At 39.9% G+C, this 23241-nt stretch overlaps 1 protein-coding gene across 1 annotated transcript in view; it reads right to left on the bottom strand.

Moving 5' to 3' along the window:
* AGO3 (argonaute RISC catalytic component 3) overlaps positions 1–23241 on the bottom strand; it is a 126032-nt gene that overhangs the window by 91668 nt on the left and 11123 nt on the right. The window contains exon 2 of the mRNA XM_006148702.3: positions 13162–13333. Within this exon, the coding sequence (XP_006148764.1) occupies positions 13162–13333 (172 nt within the window). The remainder of the gene's footprint in view (positions 1–13161; positions 13334–23241) is intronic.

Below are 23241 nucleotides of genomic sequence, written 5' to 3' on the forward strand. Positions count from 1 at the left end.
GGGGTGATAGCCACACCACAATCCCTTCTCTGTTCTCCTCTCGGAATCTTGAGCATGCACACACACATGCCAGCATGAGTTTTAAGCTGTTGGGTCCAGAACTCGAACTGCACTCAACTACATGGGAGTGCAGCGATGTAACCTAGGCCATCTGCTGGTACCTGGTCAATCACATTTATATTAATGAGGCTGTGAGACCGATGCTCTGAAGGCTACCAATCTAGACTACTATAACAGCCTTTTAAATGTTCCAGGACTCCAGTCTCTTCTCTCTTTTTAAAATTATTTATTTTTAAGCTTATATAGGGAACATGTGCTCACCAGAGAGACAGAAAGAGAGAAAGTGAAATAGCAAGCTGCCAGGTCTAGAACTCGAGCTGTGGTTGGCCATGTGCGAGTCCAGCACCTCAACCACCAGTCTCCCCTAATTCATTTTTCACAATATAATGACTTATGACTATTTTTTTAAAGAAATCTTTTAATATTTCTTTTACATTTGATGACTGCATGTCATTACTGCATACAGAATGAATTTTCCCGGCACGAATACAGTGGCAAAAATATTACCGTACATTATCATCAACAATTTTCCATTTTTGAGTCCTTTAAATATTTTGCTTCTTTTTTCCCCTTTAATTCTTTCTCATCCTTCCCCATTTCCCTTCCTCCTCCCACAGTCTCTGGTATTCACAGGTGCTCTCCATGCTTTGATACCTTCTAATCTTTAAGTTTATGCCAGAGAGTACACACACTCTATATGTCAAGTGGGGACGTACAATGTCTCTCTTTTGGGGCCAGCAGGTAGCATGGTGGTTAAGGGCGCTGGACTTCCACATGGCTGACTGTGGTTTGAGTCCTGGACCTAGTGGCTTGCTTTCTCACTTTCCCTCTGTCCCTCTCTGGTCAAATTAAAATAAATACATAAAATAAATAAAGCTAAATAAAATAATTATTAAAAAAAAGTCTTTCATAATCTAGCTTGCTTTGCTTAGCAGTAAATCTTCCATATTTACCCACTTTCTATCAAATGCCAGGGTCTGTTGCTTTTTATGGCTGAGTAGTATTCCACAGCATTTATGTATCACACTTTTTCAATCCATTCATCTGTTCGTGGACATCTGGGTTGGTTCCATGTCTTAGCGACTGTGAATAATGGTACAAAAACCATGGATGCACAAGAGTTTTTCCAACTGAGTGTACTCCTATCCTTTTAGCAAATACCCAGGAGTGGAACTGCTGGATCCTATGGTAGTCCTGTTTGCACATCTTTGAGGAACCTTCATGTTGTTTTCCACAGTGGCTGTACTACTTTACATCCCCACCAAAAGCACAGGAAAGCTCCATTTTCACCACAACCTCGCCAATACTTACCATTCTTTTTTCCCTTAATCTTAGCTGTTTTGACTGGGGTTAGGTGGTATACAACCTACAAAATACAAATGTTCCCCATTTGCTTAAAAACCACCAGTGCGGGGGACCAGCAGTTAGCGTAATGGCCATGTTGCTGGACTCCCACGTAGTCAACCACAGTTCGAGTCCCGGACCTGGTGGCTTAAAACTCACGCCAGGCGCGTGTGCGTGCGTGCCCAAGATCCTGAGAGGAAAAAGGAGGAGAAGGGATTGCGGCATGGCCATCCCCCCGGGGGGTGATTTCCCGCTTTCTATCTCTCTGTCTCTCTCTGTCTGTCTGGCAAGTGCACGCATCCTATAGCAAAAACCTCTTCAAAAAAAACCCACCAGTGGCTCTCTGTTATTCCTGAATTAACAAGTTTATTTCTGAATTGACAAGATTTTAAATTCTCCGTAAGTTCCTCCCCGGCTAACTTTCCAAACTCATCTCTAGCTGCTCTATACTAACCTACTTTGCTCATGCTCCTGCTGTATTTATGGATTATTCTTGCTCGTTGTCCACTGGATGATTTCACTGATGCCACATGTACCCTCTCCTCGTCCTTATCACAAGGCAGGAATCATTACTCATTATGATGAAATCTTTAGATGGGGTCACGTCTTACCTATTTTACTATCTCTAGAACCTAGCACGGCATCTGACAAAAATGAAAGTTACTAAAAACACAGAGACGGTAACAAAATGACCTTTAATTTTTTAAAAAGAATTATTTTATTTAACTTTATTTATTTTTAAAGAATTTTTTAAATTAACTTTATTTATTTATTTGTTTGTTTTAATTTGACCAGAGAAGGACAGAGTAAGAGCAAGAGAGAAGGAAAGTGAGAAAGCAAGCTGCCAGGCCCAGGACCTGAACCTCAGTTACCCACATGGGAGTCCAGCGCCCTTAACCAGCACACCACCTGCTGCCCCCCCCTTTTTTTAAAGGTTTTTGCCATAAGGCACGTGTATTCCCAGAGAGAGACACAGACAGTGAGAGGGGAAAGTGAAAAGTTACCCTCGGGTGGATGGCCATGCTGCCACTCTCCTCCTGGGATTTTGGGCAGGCACGCACAGGTGCCTAGGGTGAGTTTCAAGCCACCAGGTCCGGGACTCAAATCATGGTCAGTCACGTGGGAGGTCCAAGCACCTTAACTACCTTGCCACTTACTGGCTCCATGACCTTTAGTTTTTGTTTTTTTTTTTTAAGATTTATTTTATTTTATTTTATTTATTCATTCATTTATTTTAATTTGACCATAGAGAGACAGGCACATAGAGAGAGAGGGAAAGTAAGAAAGCAAGCCTCCAGGTCCAGGACTTGAAGCCTGGTCAGCTACGTGGGAGTGTCCAGCACCTTAACCACCATGCCACCTGCTGGTCTCATGACCTTTAGTTTTTTTTTTATTTTTTAACATTTCTCAGGAATTATTTATTTAATTTTATTTATTCATTTATTTTTAATTTGACTAGAGAGATACACAGAGAGAGAAAGAGAGAGAGAAAGGGAGAAAAAAAGAGAGAATGGGAGGGGCGTGGTGGCACCCGCCCTATGGCAAAAAGAGAGAGAATGGGAAAGTGAGAAAGCAAGCCACCAGGTCCGAGACTCAAACCGTGGTCAGCCATGTGGGAATGTCCAGCGCCTTAATCACCACACCACCCGCTGGTCCCATCATGACCTTTAGTTTTTAAAAGGTAACATCAGGATTTAAAATCATATCCAGCCAGTGTCCGTACAGCCTTTAAAGACAGTAACAGTATTTTATCTCGGTACAATCAGATGGTAAATTCTTAAAACTGGTTTATATTAATTTAATCTAAGAAAACACTGAAACAGACTAAAAGTAAACAAATCAAGGCACACCATATAACAGCATAGTATCAGCTATTATGATTTCTTTTCTTAAAAAAATTAACACATAGAGGCCTGCAAGTGGCGTGGTGGTTAAGGTGCAGGACTCCCACATGACCATGGTTCAAGTCCTGGACCTAGCAGTCTGCTTTCTCACTTTTCCTCTCTCTTTCTCTCTCTCTTTCTAGTGCACACATATGTCCTATAGCAAATTAAAATAATAATAACAATAAATTAATAAATAAATAAAATTAAGTAAATAATTCTTTAAAAGAATTATCACTTTGGTGCCAGTAGGTGTCATAATGGTTAAGGGCACTAGACTACCCCGCATGGCCCACCACAGTTCGAATCCTGGACCTGGCAGCTTCCTTTCTCACTTTCTCTCTCTCTCTCTCTCTCTGACACTGTCTCACTCACTCTGTCCCTCTCCTGTCAAACTGAAATAGATGAATAAATAAATAAAGTTAAATAAAATAATGCTTAAAAAAAGTATCACTGGAGCCGGCAGTTGGTGTGGTGGTTAGGGGCACTGGACTCCCACATGGCTGACCGTGGTTCAAGTCCCTGACCTGGCAGCTTGCTTTCTCACTTTTCTCTCCCTCTCTCTGACACTGTCTCACTCACTCTGTCCCTCTCTGGTCAAACTGAAATAGATGAATAAATAAATAAAGCTGAATAAAATAATTCTTTAGAATAAAAAAAATTATTACTTTGCAAAAAAAATTAAAATATAGGTACAAGCAGATGGCGTAATGGTTACATTGCTGGACTCCCATGTAATCGACCATGGTTCGAGGCCCGGACTCAATTGCTTAAAACTCACACCAGGCATGTGAGCATCCATGCCCAAATTCCTGAGATGAGAATGGAGAAGGGATTGCAGCATGGCTATGCTCCCCGGGGGTGATTTCTTACTTTCTGTCTCTCAGTCTCTACAGTGAGTGTATATGCAAAGATCTCTCAAAAAAGAAAAAAAATAACAACAATATATAAAACTGTATGTATGGGCACTGGCAGGTGGCATGGTAATTAAGAGTGCTAGACTCCCACACAACCAATTGCAGTTTGAGTCCTGGACCCGGTGGCTTGCTTTCTCACTTTCCCTCTCTCTCTCGCTCTGTCCCTCTTTGGTCAAATGTACATAAATAAAGATAAATAAAATAATTCTTTTAAAAAAACCTGCCTGTATATATATATATATATATCATGTATATTTTTTAAAGAACTATTTATCTTCTTTAGTTATTATGACTATTTTAATTTGCTTTAGGGTATGTGCACTCATCAGAGAGAGACAGAAAGAGAGAAGTGGGAAAGCAAGCAGCCAGGTCCGGGACTCAAACTAGAGTCAGTCATGTGGGAGTTCAGTGTCTTAACCATTATGCCATCTGCTAGTCCCTCATGCACATGTTTTAAAGTTTATATACACACTATGGAATAGTTAAATTTATTAATTAATGAATTATTATTTCACAGTTATCATTTAATGGCAAAAACACAATACCCACTCTCTGCAATTTTTTAAAATACAACATTTCATCATAAACTATAGTTACCAAACTATACACTAAGACTGCTGAACTTCTCCTATCTAAATAATTACCCTTTGATTAATACCTCCCAAAACTGCCTTCCCTCTCCACTTACCACCCTAGCCTCTGATAATCACCATGATACTCATTAATTCTGAGATCAACTTTTTTAGACTCCACATGAGTGAGACCATGCAGCATTTGTCTTTCTGTGCTGGCTTGTTTCACTAAGCATAATGTCTTCCAGGTTCATTAGTACTGCTGCAAATGACAAGGTTTCCTTTTTTTTAAAAGAGAGGTTTTTACCTTAGGGTATGTGTGCTTGCCAGAGAGACAAAGAGAGAGAAAGCAAGAAATCAACCCCTAGGGAGATGGCCACCCGCAAACTCTTCTCCTTCATTCTATTCTCAGGATTTGGGGTACACATGCGACTGGCATGAGTTTTAAGTTGCCAGGTCTGAGATTTGAACCACGGTCAACTATATGGAAGTCCAGCAATGCCTTTGCTGGTCCCAAGACTTCCTTTTTAAAAAAAAAAAAAAAAAAAAAAGTCTGCATAGTATAATATTCTGTTTGTATTTCTTTATCCACTCATCTGTTGATAGACTCTAAGGCTGATTCTGTATCTTGCCTATTGTGAACAGTCCTGAATAAACATGAGAGTACAAATACATCTTTAGTATACTGATTTCACTCCTTTCGATGTTATACCCAGTAGTGGGATTACTAGATTATATGGCAGCTCTATTTTTAATTCCTTGAGGAACTTCCATACCACAATCTAATTTTAGAACACTTCATCCTTCTAGAAAGAAACCTTCTACTCACTAGCAGACACTCCCCATTGCCTCTCTCCTCATACTTCTTTCCTGCCAATCACTAATGTATTTCCGTCTCTCTAGGTTTACCTGTAATGTATATTTTATATAAGTGGAATCATATAATATTATGGCCTTTCATAACTGGCTTCTTTATCTTTGAACTATGTTTTCAAGGTTCATTCATTTTTTTTCTTTTTTTGAGAATCATTTTATTTAACTTTATTTATTTATTTATTTTAATTTGCCCAGAGAGGGACAGAACGAAAGAGAGTGGAAAAGGGAAAAAGCAAACCGCCAGGTCAGAGAATCGAACTAAGGTCAGCCATGTGGGGGTCCAGCACTCTCAACCTACATGCTACCTGCCAGCCCCCATAGTTTTTTCATAATGCACATTTCTGTGAACTTTTTCTAATTGCCAGAGGACACATGAACTCACTAGAGAGAGAGGTAGAGAGAGAAAGAAAATGTGCTCCCCAGTGGGGTAGGGTAATGCTACATCTTCTTTCTCTGTTTCTTCATACTGTCAGGAATTGGAGCACATAAGCACATCTGCTCAATATGGTTTTCAGGTCTCCAGAGCCAGGATTCAGACCACAGTCTGCCATGTAGTATCCAACTTCCTATGCACTGTGCTACGGACTAGCCCATCCATTAACTTTCTGAATATCCACTCATTATTGTAAACAAGAGAGACGAGGAAATACCTGTTACTACTAACATCTATCCATTTGTGTAGGCTTAATTAAAATATAAATACCAATGACATTCTTCACAGAAATAAAAATAAAAAATCCTAACATAAATAACTAATGGTCATGCCACAATCCCTTCTCCTCCGTTCTCCTCTTGGGATCTTGGGCATGCATGCACACGTGCCTGGCATGAGTTTAAGCCACCAGGTCTGGGGCTTGAATTGCAGTTGCCTATATGGAAAGCCACCAGGTCTGGGGCTTGAATTGCAGTCGCCTATATGGAAGTACAACGGCATAGCCATTATGCCAACTGCTGGTCACCCTATAGTTATTTTTAAAAGAATTATTTTTTAAATTTTAACTTTATTTATTTCATTTCATTTTTTTACTAGAGAGGGACAGAGTGAGAGAGAGAGAGAGAGAGAGCAAGCCACCAGATCCAGGAACCGAACCATTGTTGGTCACAAGGGAGTCCTGCGCCCTTAACCACCAGGCCACCTACTGGCTACTTGGTGGTACATTTTTGTCAATATACTAAAAACCACTTTAAATGGATGAATTGTATGATATGTATGTAAATTATTTATCAATAAGGTTAAAAAAACCTACATCTTTCTCGAGGGCTATCATTCAACTATCTAACTCTATGCTAATAATATTCCAGACAAAAGCAGAAAGGGAGGTCCTCCTAAAATTCTACCAGTCTGAGATATCCATTTACAAAGCTAAAATGGCATCAATATAAATTTATTTCCTTCCAACATTCAATCATCAGTATTTAAAAAATTTTTTTTTCTACTTTACTCATGATAGAATTCATGCAACCAGGGGCTAGCCAGTGGTGTGGTGGCTAAGGTGCTGGACCTCCACAGGGTCTTATGTGGTTCGAGTCCTGGATCTGGCAGCTTGCTCTCTCACTTTCTCTATCTCATTCTGTGTTTCTTTCTGGTCAAATTAAAATGAATGAATGAATAAATTAACAATGAAATAAAATAATTATTTAAAGAAATGCATGTACATAAGAGTGAGAGAGTGAGACCAGGAGTACCCTCCACAGGAACTAGTCATGCCATGATCCCCAGTCCTCCAGGCCACTGGACTTGGGCACTTGTGTGTCTGGTGTGTTTCATGCCAACAGGGCCGGAGAGTGAAACCACAGTTGTCCTGTGAGATCCAACTTCATTTAAGTTGTACATTACTACAACCTCACCAAGCCAGCCCCAATCATCAATATTAAATTACATCCATAGGGAATATCCATTAAATAATTGGCATTGTTATTATCAAAACAGAATAGTAGTAACAGTAAAAGGAGTAATAGTTCAATGACCATAAGATAATATTTAATTATAAAAGAAAACTGAAGCAAAAAAAATTCAACCATTTTAAGACTTCTATATCTTTTCTACAACCATTTTAAGACTTCTCTGAATTTTTACTCATGTTTAAAATAGATCTAGTAGTCGGGAACCAGTAGTTAGTGTAATGGCTATGTCGCTGGACTCCCACGTAGTCGACCGCGGTTCGTGTCCTGGACCCGGTGGCTTAAAACTCACGCCAGGCACGTGTGCGTGCGTGCCCAAGATCCCGAGAGGAGAATGGAGGAGAAGGGATTGCGGCGTGACCATCCCCCCTGGGGGATGATTTCTTGCTTTCTGTCTCTATGTCTCTCTCTGTCTGTCTGGCGAGCGCACGCGCCCTATAGCGAAAATCTCTCAAAAAAAATAGACAAAAAAAAAAAAAATTATAAAATAGATCTAGTAGAGGTACAGCCCTCTAGCCTAGTGGTTAAGAAAGCTGGACCCCATATTGCTGACCACATTTTGCATTCTGGCCCCAATGGCTTGAATAACACGCTAGGCAAATGTACGCATACGCCCCAACTCTCAAAGGAAGGAGAAATAGAGCAGGGACTGCAATGTAACCACACTCTATAGCAGGGTGCTTTCTTCCCTTTCTCGGGAGAGTACACATTGCCACTGGCAATTAAAAATAGATAGCTAGCGGGACTGGCAGGTGACGAGGTGGTTGTGATGGCTGGACTCCCACATGGCTGACTGAGGTTCGAGTCCCGGACCTGGCAGCTTGCTTTCTCACTCTCCTCTCTCTCTCTCTGGTCAACTTCCAAAAAATAAAATAACAGCAACGAATAAAATAATTCTTTTAAAAAAAAATAGATAGCTAGATAAATAGATCAATCTTGCAGTTATAAGCATATTTCACATGTATCTATCCTGCCGTTTCATAATTTTAATAGGTACCAGAAGACAGCATAGCAGTTACATCACTGGATTCCCATGTGGCTGACCAAGGTTCAAGTCCCAAGTCCGGTGGCTTGAAAATCATGCCAGCGCATGTATGCGCATGTCTAAGATCCCAGGAAGAGAATAAAGGAGATAGGACTAAGGCATGGCCATGGGGGTGAGGGGGCACTAATTTCTCACTTTCCTTCTCACTGTCTCTGCCCCTTTCTCTCTCCATAAAGATATGTACCCTAAGGCAAAAACCTCTAAAAATATATATATAATCTTGAATACATAATAATCTAATCAAGGTACACCTCATATATATAGCAGGTACATAAACAAACTGTAAAACAAACAAACAAAAGCACACTGGTTATATCGGAGTCAGAAGGTGGCCAGATGGTTAAGGTGCTAGATTCCCACATGGCTGACTGCAGTTCAACTTCCAAACCCGGTGGCTTGAAAAATCGCAACAAATAAATACATAAACACATAAATGTCTAAGGAAATAAATAAGTAAATAAATATCTCTAAACAAAAAAAACTTGTTATAGAATTTTTTTTTAAGTCAGAGAGCTCATGTGCATAAGAGAAAGAGAGAAAAAGACAGAAAATACGCCCCAATGAACTGATAACACTACAATCCTTTTTTTCCCTCCTCCATTTTTCCGCTTGTCAGGATCCTGGGCATGTAGTACCTGGGTGTTTTTCACAATGCAAAGGCCAAACCACCATTGGCCATGTAGTATCAAGCTCTCTCTACAGCACCCAACTGCTGGACTATGGGGCAGCTTGAAATTATAAAATCTATTTTCTAGTTAATACTATTTCTTAAAATATTTGGTTTTTAGTTATTGAGGCCACTTACTTGTTAAAATAATAATAATAATAAAAACTAGTGGGACTAGCAGATGATACAATTGTTATTTCACTGAACTCCCATGTAGACAACTGTGATTCAAGTCCTGGACCTGGCAGCTTGGAACTCTGCTTGGGTGCATGCGTGCATGCCCCAAATCCCAAGAGGAAAATGAAGAAGGAGAGACTGATGTGTGGCCATCCCCTATTGGGGAGTGATTTCTCACTCTCTGTCTGTATCTCTATCTCTCTGGTAAGCACAGCACCCTAGTGACAAAAATCTCTCAAAACAAAACAAAACAAAAAAACACAACAACTAGTAACATTTGAAATCTGCTTAATGAACATGCTCCTTTACATAAAGATAATTTCTTTCATTTAAAAAAATTATTAATTTAATTGTATTTATTACTTTTCTTAAATTTCACCAGAGAAAGGAAGAGAGTGAGTGTGTGCAGGGCCAGTCCAGTACTCAAACTGTGGTTAGCCATGTGAGAGTTCAGTGCCTTAACCACCATGTCATCTGCTGGCCCTCCAAATGATCATTTTAACGAAAATAATTTAATAGAGAAAAGAACCCCTTTCCACAAAGAGTAGGTGAGAAAGGGGCAGAAACAGCAACAGACAGAAAAATCTGAAGAATAATTGTGTAGAGAAGTTGACTCACAAAATGATTCACACGCATTTCCTGGATATTTTCCCCAAGAAAACTCTTCTGACTAAGTGGAAACGTGTTTGGCTACAATACATCCTTCTACTATGATGATTAGCATCTTAGTGCCAAACAGTTGTTCATATGGCACATGAGTAAGAGAAACTTCAGACATGTTGATTTAACTATTAAAAAACTGAAGTCACCTAGGAGAATCACTGTGAACTTAGATAAAAACTAAAAATCTTTACAATGGGGACAGCAGATGGCGTAATGGCTATGTTGCTGGACTCCCATGTAGTCGACTGAGGTTCAAGTCCTGGACCCGGTGGCTTAAACTCACACCAGGCATGTGTGCATGCAGGGAGACAAAGAGAGACAGAGTGTACCAAAATCTTGAGAGGAGAGAGGCAGAGAAGGGATTGTGCTGTGGCCATCCCCCTTGGGGGATCGGGGGGTGATTTCTCGTTTTCTGTCTCTCTGTCTCTGTCTTTCAGGCAAGTGCACGTGCCCTATAGCAAAATCCTCTCAAAAAAATAAAGAATTCCAGCTGTTGAAGTATAGAAAGTGAACCAATTTCAGAAAGCCACCAACAGTTTAACCACCTAGTCAAGCAGTAATATCGCAAAAACTGAAGCAAAAGCAAGTCTGCTGGGCCAGTAGTTGGCATATTGGTTAAAGCACTAGACTCCCACGTGGTCAACTGTGGTTGGAATCCTGGACCCAGCAGCTTGAAACTCACGCCAGATGCATGTGCACGTGTACCAAAATCTTGAGAGGAGAGAGGCAGAGAAGGGATTGTGCTGTGGCCATCCCCCTTGGGGGATAGTTTCTTGCTTTCTATATCTCTGTCTCTCTTTGTCTCCCTGGTGAGTACATGTGCCCTACAGGGGAAAAAAAAAAAAAGCAAGTCTGCTGAAGTTAATAAAGAGAATATGCTTCGTAAATGTTGACATTCACTCACTGAAGGCAGTTATTAACTAAGTATAAAGCTAATTTATGCCATTTTTGGAGTATCCAAAAGTCCAGTAGTCTCTATCAGAACTCAAATAAAAGGTACACAATATTTTCTATTTGGAAATATTTAAATTACATATCTTAGTTACTCATATTGACAAATTATATAACAAGAAAGCAACCTACAGACAAAATGTAATTAGGAATGTCAAAAGGATCATAAGTTAAGCCCAAAATGTACCATAATTTATTACATTTATTTTATCAATATATTGCACATCAACATGTGAAACTATGCCATACAACCTCATATATACACATATGTAATACATGAATTCTCCATTACACACCCTTCTCCCACCAAAAAAATAAAATAAATATGTTAAGTAGGAAGAAAAAATTCTAGTAAAAAAAGATCTTTTCTTTTTACATAACATTACCATCGCTGCACTGGTTCACTCATAACTCGTGTAGAATACTAGGAGGAAAACCTCAATTGACAAGATTCAGTCTAAACCTTGGGGCCAAGAGGTGGTGTGGAGGTTCAGGGGCTAGACTCTCACATAACCAACCGTAGTTTTCAAGTCTCGGACATACAGGCTTGCTTTCTCACTTTCCCCCCCTCTCTGGTGAGCACGTGCCCTATAGCAAATTAAATAATAATAAATAAAATTAAAATAATTATTTTCTTAAAATTTAATTTTATGTAACCAGCAGATGGTGTAATGGTTATGCTACTAGACTCCCAGGCAGTTGACCATGGTTCGAGTCTTGGACCTGGCAACTTAAAACTCATGCCAGGTGTGTGTGTTTGCACGCCCAAAATCCCAAGAGGAGAATGGAGAAGAGACTGCGGTGTGGCCATCCCCCCAGGGGGTGATTTCTAGCTTTCTGTCTCTCTGGTGAGCACATGTGCCCTATAGCAAAAATCTCTTACAATTTTTTAAAAATTTCTTCTTATTATTATAATTTAAATCTGACCAGAGAGAGACAGAAAAATAGAGGGAAAGTAAGGAAGCAAACTACCAGGTACAGGACTCAAAGTGTAACTCTTGAATCCCTCAACATTCCCTGAATCAAAATCTATTCATCTTCGGGAACCAGCAGTTAGCGTAATGGCTATGTCGCTGGACTCCCACGTAGTTGACTGCGGTTCACGTCCCAGACCTGGTGGCTTAAAACTCATGCTGGGCGCGTGTGCGTGCGAGCCCAAGATCCCGAGAGGTGAATGGAGGAGAAGGGATTGCAGCGTGACCATCCCCCTGGGGGGTGATTTTTCGCTTTCCGTCTCTCTGGTCTCTCCAAAAAAAAAAAATCTATTCGTCTTCAAGCAATTTCTGTTTTCCTAACATTTTTATCATCTAATTCTCCTATTCAATAACTTAACAATGATTCTCAACTATACACTGCTAAGGGTAGAGGTGATTCTTTTGGGCAGGACAAGCTGTACTCCCAGGTGGCCGACCATGATTCCAGTGTCAAGCCCGGTTGCTTGAAGATTGCACTGACAGGTGTACATACATGCCCAAAATCCTAAGAGAAGAATGAAGAAGGGACTGCGATGCAGCCATCCTCCCTGAGGTGCTTCCTCATTTTCCCTCTCTGTCTCTGTCTCTCTTAGAAGAGCATACACACCCTATGGCAAAAAAAAAAAAAGTAAATTTTTTACATATCACATATACTATTCCTATATAAGAGTACAGAATAGTCAGAAGTTGAAGATGGAGAACAGAAAGCATGAAACCATGACAAGCACCATCTCTACCCACCACTGCTACCAATGTCACCACCATGGTAGGTGGAACATTGTGAAAGGGTAGGCAAGGTGGGGTGGGGTGGGGCGATAAATGAGACATTACCTAACGATAAGGAAAAAGATAACGCTCAGGACGCTTAGCCTGATTTCAAGAGCATAAAAAAAACTACTTGAACCTATTCTATTACAGGAAAAACACGTGAGCTAATGTTATAATGGAGTCATTTCAAGGCTGTTTGCAGATTTTCCCCACCATCACACCTCTGAAGTAGAACCAATGTCAAAACAAACTACTGTGTGTTCTTGGTCAAACTGTTACATATTATCATTGTTATTTGGACATACAAGATAAATATAAATAATTACTATAGCAAGAGATCTCAGCAGATTTATGATTCTTACCTGTTAACTCTCCTAGGACACTTGTCTGGTTTAATATCTACCTCATAGAGGTAGACATCAATCTTTGGGATTTCAACTTGAAAACAGTTAGCCAGCAGTTTAATGGGTTTGCCCATGGTGCCATAGCCAGGTCTTCTGGGCACCATGAGTAGGGGCTGGGCCCCAACGGGTCCTGCCAAGAAGGAGGGGGAAAAGAAGAGTCACACTGTTACAAACTGCATTTGATAATCTTGCCAGTTAGAGTATGTAAGAATTGTAAGTATGCTGAATCTTACTGATGAAAGATGACATCATTCCTAACACTTCAACTTTCTTTACTCCAGTTTCCTCTCTCTCAAAACAATAAAAAGGAAAACTGTATACCTCTGGAAAATGTTCTGGAAGGAGCAGAGAGAAGAGAGAACAATCACAAACCCAGGTGAGTATGAGCAAGCACAGTCACATGCTAAGAATGTGAGACCAACAACAACAACAACAACAAAAAAAAAAACTAGAGAAAACAGAAAGAAAAAAAAAAAACAAAGAACAAAAATTAACAGAATAAATGACAATATACAAAAGGGGAAATAAAACACAAAATTCATTATTTGAAAAGATACAATTTATAAGCTGCAGGCAACACTGATTTTTTTTTTAAGGAGAAAAGAGCTTAAATAACCAATAAAAGTGAACAAAATGACATCATTGATGACACTACAAACAATATGCCAATAAATTGAACAAATTTTTTCCCAATAATTATTATTATTATTATAATTTTTTAAAAGTCAATCACTATTTCTCATTTTGCTTGTTAAAAGACTTCACCCATCATGAAATACTTCCCAGACCAGTTCAGTTGAGAATACTATACACGTCATCATCAACAGATAATAAACCATATCTGTTTCTCACTAACATCCTGCCTCTCTATTGTTCACTTGCTATCTTTCTCTATCCTCTTTTTTTTTATAGTTTATTTTTTATTATAATTTTTAAATTGAACAAATTTGATGAAACAGAAAAATTCCTAGAGAAGTACAACTTACTAACATACAAAAAGTATATAAAATCCTCTGGGCTTATCCTCTAGAAAAGTCTTCTGTTGTTGAGAATGCAAAATAAGATAGCTACTTCAGAAAATAGTATAGTGGCTCCTCAAAATTTAAAACAAAATTTGGGGCAGCAGATAGAATAATGGCTATGTCGCTGGACTCCCACATAGTCGACCACAGTTCAAGTCCCGGACCCAGTGGCTTAAACTCACGCAGGGTGCATGCATGTGCGTGCCCAAGATCCCAAGAGGAGAATGGAGGAGAAGGGATTGCAACATGGCCATCCCACCTGGGGGGAGATTTCTTGCTTTCTGTCTGTCTCTGTCTTTCTGGCAAGCGCACGTGCCCTATAGCAAAAACCTCTCCAAAAATTAAATAAATAAATAAAAATTACTCTATGATCCAGAAATTGGATCTGAAGAACTGAAAGCAGAAAAAAATTGAACAATTTTATATTCACGTTCATAGAAGCATTATTCAGAACAGGCAAAAAAGGTAGAAGAGGCCAAGTGTCTACCAGTAGATGAATTTACTACTAAAAAACGTGGTATACACATACAATGGACTATAATTCAGCCTTAAAAAGGAAATCCTGATAAAAGCTATAACATGGATAAACCTTGTGGATATTATGCTAAGAGGAATAGCCCAGTCACAGAAAGATAAACACTGTATAGTTCCACGTATCTAAGGTACCGAGAGCAGTCAATTTCAAAAGAGACAAAGTAGAAGCATGAGCCAGGGGTTGGGATGGGAGCAACTGGGGAGTGAATTAACGCGTACAACTTCAGTTTTGCAAGAAAAAGACTTCTGGAGACTGGTTGTACGACGATGTGAAAAGTACACGATTGAAGTATAAGCTCAAAATGATTAAGATGGCAAATGTAATGGTATGTATAATGGGTTGTCAGGAAAGTCATGATACTTTTTTGCATAGAAAAATAAGTCATGACCTCCCAACAACCTGATATTTTACCAACGATTAAAAAAAAAATCTTGGTTTAGGAGTATGTGCACTGGCAGACACTGCTACTTGGCCAACTATGGCCACATAGGAGACTGGCGTGTCATTCCTAACCCACCCTAAAATCCAGGAGCTGTGATTTGACTGTAGTACAGTTACTCAAGAGGCTGAGGCAGGAAGACCACAGCACAGCAAGACCCTGCCTAAGAAAAACAAAACAAAACAAAACAACTTTGATTGCTCGGGTGATAGCTTGGAAAACACAGGGCATGTGTGTGTGCGTGCCTAAAATCCCAAAAGGAAAGTGGAGGAGAAGGGATTGCTGTGTGGCCATCCTTACAGGGGGTTTGCTTTGTCATTTTCCTTCTTTTATGCACACAACCTATTGCAAACTTGAAAAAAAAAAAAGGGACCAGCAGTTGGCGTAAAGGCTGAGTCGCTGGACTCCCATGTGGTGAACCGCATTTCGAGTCTTGGACCTGGTGGTTTACTCACACCGGGTGCGTGTACATGCACGCCCAAGATCCCGGGAGGAGAGTGGAGAAAGGAATGTAGCATGGCCATCCCCCCTGGGGGGTGATTTTTCGCTGTCTGTCTGTCTCTGTCTTTCTGGCGAGCGCATGCGCCCTATAGCAAAAACCTCTAAAAAAAAAAAAAAAAAAGTTATATAAAATAATTTTTTAAAAAAGTTCAATATTTTCGGGACCAGCAGTTAGAGTAAGGGCTATGTTGCTGGACTCCCACGTAGTCGACCACGGTTCGCATCCTGGACCCGGTGGCTTAAACTCATGCTGGGCACGTGTGCATGTGTGCCCAAGATCCTGAGAGGAGAATGGAGGAGAAGGGATTGTGGCATGGCCATCCCCCCTGGGGGGTGACTTCTCACTTCCTGTCTCTCTGTCTCTGTCTGTCTGTCTGGAGAGCGCATGCGCCCTATAGAAAAACCTCTCCAAAAAAAAAAAAAAGTTTAATATTTTCTAAATAAAATAAAAATTACATTTAACAAAATCTGAAAAGTCCTACTTAAAAAACTTAAATCCACAATTTAAAATATTTCCACAAACATACAAAAAGATCCAGATCCCAATGGCTCACTAGAGAATTATAACCAAACATTAAACAAAAATAACACCAATTTTATACTAACTCTTCCAGAGAATAGGAAAAAAAATAAACATACCTCAATTTGATTTATGATGCCAAAAAACCCTGATATTAAAACCAACAAAAACTTTTAAAAAACGAAAAATCATGGGAACCAGCAGTTAGCATAACGGCTATGTTGCTGGACTCCCACATAGTCGACTGCGATTCGCGTCCCAGACCCGGTGGCTTAAAACTCACGCCAGGCGTGTGCGTGCGTGCCCAAGATCCCGAGAGGAGAATGGAGGAGAAGGGATTGCGGCGTGACCATCCCCCCTGGGGGGTGATTTCTCGCTTTCTGTCTCTATGTCTCTCTCTGTCTGTCTAGCGAGCACACGTGCCCTGTAGCGAAAACCTCTCAAAAAAAAAAAAAAAGAGGAAAAAAAAAAGAAAAATCATAAATCAATCTTACTTATGAATACACATGCAAAAATCCTAACAAAAGGTTCCCAAACTAAATACAATATATCCAAAGGATTCATTTGTATCAGGAAACCCACACCCCAGTAATTCTTGGGTCCAGCAAGTAGTGTGGTGGTTAAGGTGCTGGACTCCAATATGGCTGACCGTGGTTCGAATCTCGGACTTGGCAGCTTGCTTTCTCACTTTCCCTTTCTCTCTCATTCTATCAAATTAAAAAATAATAACAACACGTGAAATTATTTAAATAAGTAGTTCTAAAAAAAAAACTGTGTTAACAAAAATTAATGTGTATAAAATTATATTGACGTGCTGCCTACTCATTTTTTAAAATTTTTTTGGAGAGGTTTCTGCCATAGGGCGTGTGTGCTCGCCAGAAAGACAGAGACACGGAAAGTGAGAAATCACCCCCCAGTGGGGATGGCCAGGCCACAATCCCTTCTCTTCTATTCTCCTTTCAGGATCTTGGGCTCATATGCACCCAGCATGAGTTTAAACCACCAGGTCTGGGACTCGAACCGTGGTCAACTACATGGGATTCCAGCAACATAGCCATTATGCCAACTGCTGGTCCCTACCTACTCATTTTTTAAATTTTGCTATTTTTTTGTATATTATAAAACAAAAAACAAACAAAAAACAAAACAAACAAATGAAAAAAAAAACAGCTCTTCCAAGGGCACAATCTTTCCTACTAGCCTGGCCTGAGATAGTAATACTACAGAAATTCCAGACTACTCCACAGTTCTGCCTCTGCCATTTATCCAATCATGTGGCCTTTGCCAATGATGTAATATCTTAAATGTTTCACCTATAAACTGGGAATAATAGCTATCTGACTCTTTCTTTTGAAGCCTGACAAGATCAAGTAAGAAAATACACAATAGCTGGGGCTGGAAGGTGGTGTGGTGGTGAAGGCACTGACTCACACATGGATTGGCCAGTTTGAGTCCTGGACTTGGTCACTTGCTTTCTCATTCTCCTTCTCTCTCTGTGTCTCTCCGGTAAGTACATGTGCCCTATAGCAAAACTTAAACAATAATAAGTAAAATAAAATTTAAAATACATAGTAGCTAAAATTTACCAAGCTTTTACCATATCTCAGGCAATGTACTAAGTACTTTAAGTGAACTATTTTATTTAATCTTCATACCAATCCTACAAGGAAGGAGTAATTTTATGGAATAGGAAAACTAAAATAACATGTATAAAACTTAATAGCTAGTAAGGAGCAGAACTGAGTGTAACCCAATCGGCTGGACCCCCTTCTTTTCCATTTAGCTGTGTCTACATTCTCTTGTCAATACCACACTGTCTTGATTACCCTTACTTTCTAGTATGTTTTGAAGTAGGAGCCTCAGTTTGGCTTAAGGAGTGTTATGATCTGGGCCAGCAGGTGGTAGAGTAGTAGGGAGGTTGGATCCCACATGGCAAACTGCACTGTTGGCCACTCAAGTACTAGAACAGGCAGCTTTAAAGAACATAATGAGTGTGTGTGGGTGTGTGTCTCCAAAATCCTGAGGAGAGAATGGAGGAGAAAGGATTGCAAAGTAGCCATCTCCCTAGGGGGTACTTCCTCACTTTCCCTCTCCAGTGAGTACATGCACCCTATAACAAAAACTAAAATGAAGTGTTATGGTCTGACTCAAATCTTTTTAAAAGGCACATCTCCACATCTGTATGAAAAATTATACATAAGGGTACAAGCAGGGAGACAAGTAAGTAGGTTATCTGACTGTACAGGCAAAGGGCATTGATAGTTAGCTACGACTAGGGCAGCAGGAGCTGGGGTAGTGACGTAAATAGTATTTGGAAGGTAGGCCCGGGGCCAACAGGTGGCGTGGTGGCTAAGGTGGCTGGACTCCCACATGGTTAACCATAGTTCAAGTCCTAGAACTGGAGGTTTGCTTTGTCACTTTCTCTCCCTCTCCCTCCATCCTTTCCCCTCTTTCTTGTCAAATTAAAAATAAATAAAGTTAAATAAAAATAATTCTTTCAAAACAAAACAAAGAAGGGAACCAGCAGTTAGCGTAATGGCTATGTGACTGGACTCCCACATAATCAACCGCTGTTCGTGTCCCGGACCCGGTGGCTTAAAACTCAAGCCGGGCGCGAGTGCGTGCGTGCCCAAGATCCCGAGAGGAGAATGGAGGAGAAGGGATTGCGGCGTGACCATCCCCTCTGGGGGGTAATTTCTCGCTTTCTGTCTCTATGTCTCTCTTTGTCGCGAGCGCACGCGCCCTATAGCGAAAATCTCTCCAAAAAAAAAAAAAAGAAGAAGAAGATAGGCCCAACAGGAATTGCTAATGGGTTAAATGTGGGTGTATGCGAGAAAAGAGCTCTCATGGTATTTTGGTCTAAGCAACTACAAAATGGAAGTATTATTTACTGAGATAGGAAAAACTCGGTAATTGCAATGAGTTTGGAGAGAAAAATCAAGAGGATTTTTAGCACATATTAAGTTTGAAATATCGAGACAGGTAGATGTCTAGTAGGCAGACAAGTGAGAGTTTAGGCCGGAAATCCAGGCTGGAGATAAAAATGTAGGTGTCCTCAGTGTAAAAGTATTTAAAACCACTGAAGATCACCCAGGTCAACACCTGGCATAGATACAAAAGAATACTATGTCCTAGGACACCCTCCACACTCAGAGACTGAAGAAATAAAGAGGAAACAGCAAAGAAACAAGAAAAGTAATAACTAGGATGGTTGGGGAGGACTTAGAGTGATACCCCAAAACTAAGTGGGGAGAAAAACTGTTTTAAAAATAAAACTTAAGCAGGCACAGCTGAAATGCCAAATAAAAAAAATTACTGGATTTAGCAATTTTTTTTTTATCTTGATAAAAATTTGAATGAAGAGGTAGGGAAAAAACCTGACTAGAATAAATTGAAAAAAAAAAAAATGGCCTGAGTTTAAGCAAGTCTTTAGACCCACTAGTGGTTTATAGGAAATCCAAAGGAACATGTTAAGCTATACAGTGAAGGTGAAACTGACAAAATTCTGATAAAAAAGAAAATTCTAAAAAGACAATTCATAGATTGCAAGGAGAAAAAAGAGAAAACTTAAATTGTTTGAAAGATACTTAAAAGATATTATCAAGCAATCACAATATATGGAACAAGTTTGAATCCTGACTCAAAATCTGTTTTAAATTATTATTTTACAGAGAGATTTTGGCTGTAGGCTGTGTGTGCTCACCAGAGACATAGAGAGATAAAGCAAGAAATCATCCCCTAGGGAAATGGCCATGCCACAATCCTTTCTCAATTCTGTCGTCGAGATTTTGGGCACGCACGTGCCTGGCATGAGTTTCAAGCCCAGGACTGGGACTTGGGTGTGTGAGACTGGACTGTATCTGGAACTTGAACCATAGTTGGACCAATATGATACTCACTGGTCCTAAATTTTTTTAAAAATTTTAAGATTTATTTATTTAGGGACCAGCAGGTGGCATAGTGGTTAAGGCACTGGACACTCCCACACGGCCAACCATGGTTTGAGTCCCAGACCTGGTGGCTTGCTTTCTCAAAAAATTCCCTCTCTGTGTCTCTCTCTGGTCAAATTAAAATAATATTATTTATTTAATTTTATTTATTCATTCGTTTATTTTAACAGAAAAATAAATTGAGGGGGACCAGCAGTTAGCGTAATGGCTATGCTGGACTCCCATGCAGTCAACTGCAATTTGAGTCCCTGACCCGGTGGGTTAAACTCATGCTGGGCAAGAGTGCATGCATGCTCAAGATGCCGAGGGAAGGGACCAGTGGTTAGCGTAATGGCTATGTTGCTGAACTCCCATGTAGACAACCATGGTTTGAGTTCCGGACCCGGTGGCTTAAACTCATGCCGGGCTCGTGTGCATGCGTGCCCAAGATCCCAAGAGGAGAATGAAGGAGAAGGGACTGTGGCGTGGCCATCGCCCCCTGGGGTGTGATTTCTCGTTTTCTGACTCTGTCTCTCTCTGTCTTTCTGGCAAGCGCACGCGCCGGCCCTGAAGCAAAAAAAAAAAAAAAAAAAAAAAAAAACCTCTCCAAAAAAAGGAAAAAATAATTTAAAAAATAATAAATTGAGGGAGAGGCAGGTGGTGTGGGGATAAAGTGCTAGACTCCCACATGACTGATCTTAGTTTGAGTCCCAGACCTAGTGGTTTGCTTTCTCACTTTCTCTTTCTCTGGCCAAATTAAATAACAATAATAAATAAATAAAATAAAAAATTATTGGGACCTGCAGGTGGCATGGTTGTTAAGGACACTGGACTCCCAGTGTCCCACTGACCAACCATGGTTTGAATCCCGGACCTGGAGGCTTGGTTTCTCACTTTCTCTCAGTCTCTCTCTGGTCAAATTAAAATAAATAAATAAAGTTAAATAAAATATTTTTTAAATTCTTTTTAAAAATTCTTAAAAAAAATAAATTGAACAAAAACTGTATATTTGATGTAAGATTATTACTACTTTGCTGCAAAATTGTACTGTTATATTTTTAGCATACACATTACATATATATGTATGCATGTAAGAGTATACACACACACAAACACACACACACACACAAATGAGTTTTTTTTTCAGGATTTAAAGCATCATGTTTTTCAAACCACTAACGCCAGGATTCAAACCGTGGTTGGCCATGTGAGATCCAGCTCCCTAAACCACTCAGCTATAGAACTAGACAAGACTGTATCTTTCATAGACACTAAATATTTATGAATAAAATTGTATTATGTATACAGTACACTTTTTTTAAAAGAATTACTTATTTTTATTAGTAGTATTATTTAATTTGACCAGAGAAAGAGAGAGAGGGAAAGTAAGAAAGCAAGCCAACAGATCTGAGACTTGAACCATGGTCAGCTACGTGAGAATCCAGTACTTTAACCACCATGCCACCTGCCAGTTCCTAGAATACACTTATTAGAAAAACACAGAGGAGGGACCAGCAGTTAACGTAATGGCCATGTTGCTGAATTCCCATGTAGCCAGCGAGTCCAGAAACTGGTGGCTTAAACTCACACAGGGCGCGTGTGTGTGAGTGCCCAAGATCCCGAGAGGAGAACGGAGAAGGGATTGCGATGCAGCCATCCCCCCTGGGGGATGATTTCTCGCTTTCCTTACTTTCTATCTCTGTCTCCCTCTGTCTTTTTGGCAAGTGCACGTGCCCTATAGCAAAAACCTCTCAAAAACAAACAAACAAAAAAAAAAAAACAAACAAAAAAACACACAGGAGCCAGCAGATGGCAAGGTAGTTAGGCAGCTAGAATGTCACATATTTGACCACAGTTTGAGTCCCGGACTTGGCAGCTTGCTTTCTCACTCTCCTTCTCGCTGTCTCTCTCTGGTCAACTTCAAAATAAATAAATAAAGGGAATCAGCAGTTAGCGTAATGGCTATGTCGCTGGACTCCCACGTAGTCGACTGCGGTTTGTGTCCCGGACTCGGTGGCTTAAAACTCACGCCGGGCGCGTGTGCGTGCTAAATAAATAAATAAATAAATAAATAAATAAATAAATAAATAAATAAATAAAATAATGACAATGTATACAATTAAACAATTCTTTTAAAAAAAAACAGAGAAGGGGTTTGAAAGCAGAAGAAACATGATTAGACATGGTTTGTTCACTGTTCAGGGTGGGTGATGAATATGGAATTTATTATACAACTTTGTCTATTTGTATCCTACATTCTCTATAACAACATGTTTCTTTCTTTTTTTGAGAGAGATTTTTGTTATAGGGCATGTGCGCTTGCCAGAAAGACAGACAAGAGGCAAGAAATGACCCCCCGGGGGGTGACCACACCACAGTCCCCTCTCTCTCATTCTCTTCTTGGGATTTTGGGCACGCATGCACGCACACGTGCTGGGCATGAGTTTTAAACCACCATGTTCCGTAAAGCATAAAGAAAGAATGGGTAGTTTCTTTTAAATACTTAAGTCTCTTTTTACTATCCCATTGTACAGATAAGAACATTAAGGTTAAACAAGATTAAATGCATTCCTCAGAGTCACAGTTAAAATTTTTAACAGACTTCATTTTTTGGAGCAGTTTTGGGGCTCACAGAAAAAATGAGCAGAAAGTAAAGATTTCGCATATAGCTTTGCCTCTACAGACACACATGCATCGCCATCAGCCACCAGAGCGGTACATCTGCCACAATCAAACCTACACTAGCACAATATTAAGTCACAGTTCATTTGAGAAGCGGAATCTGTCTCCTTAACCCACGGTTCTTACGCTGTGTCACACTGCCAATTTTTTCCCCATTACCACTATTCTGCCTAGTACTTTGCCTAGTACTTTTTATGTAATCTGGCAAAAGTCAAATTTTGTTTCACAAATAAGCAATGAACAGAACTCTGTTCTTTCAAACATGAAGCCATACATTTTCTTTAAAAAAAAAAAAAAAGAATTATTTTACTTATTTATTATTAGTTTTTCAAATGAGTTCTGTCAGAGAAAGAGAGATAAAGCAAGCTGCCAGGTCCAGGACTTGAACAGGCCATGTGAGAGTCCAGCGC

This window comes from Tupaia chinensis, unplaced genomic scaffold (assembly GCF_000334495.1).
Source record: "Tupaia chinensis unplaced genomic scaffold, TupChi_1.0 Scaffold000239_1, whole genome shotgun sequence".
In the NCBI taxonomy this organism is placed as follows: Eukaryota; Metazoa; Chordata; class Mammalia; order Scandentia; family Tupaiidae; genus Tupaia; species Tupaia belangeri.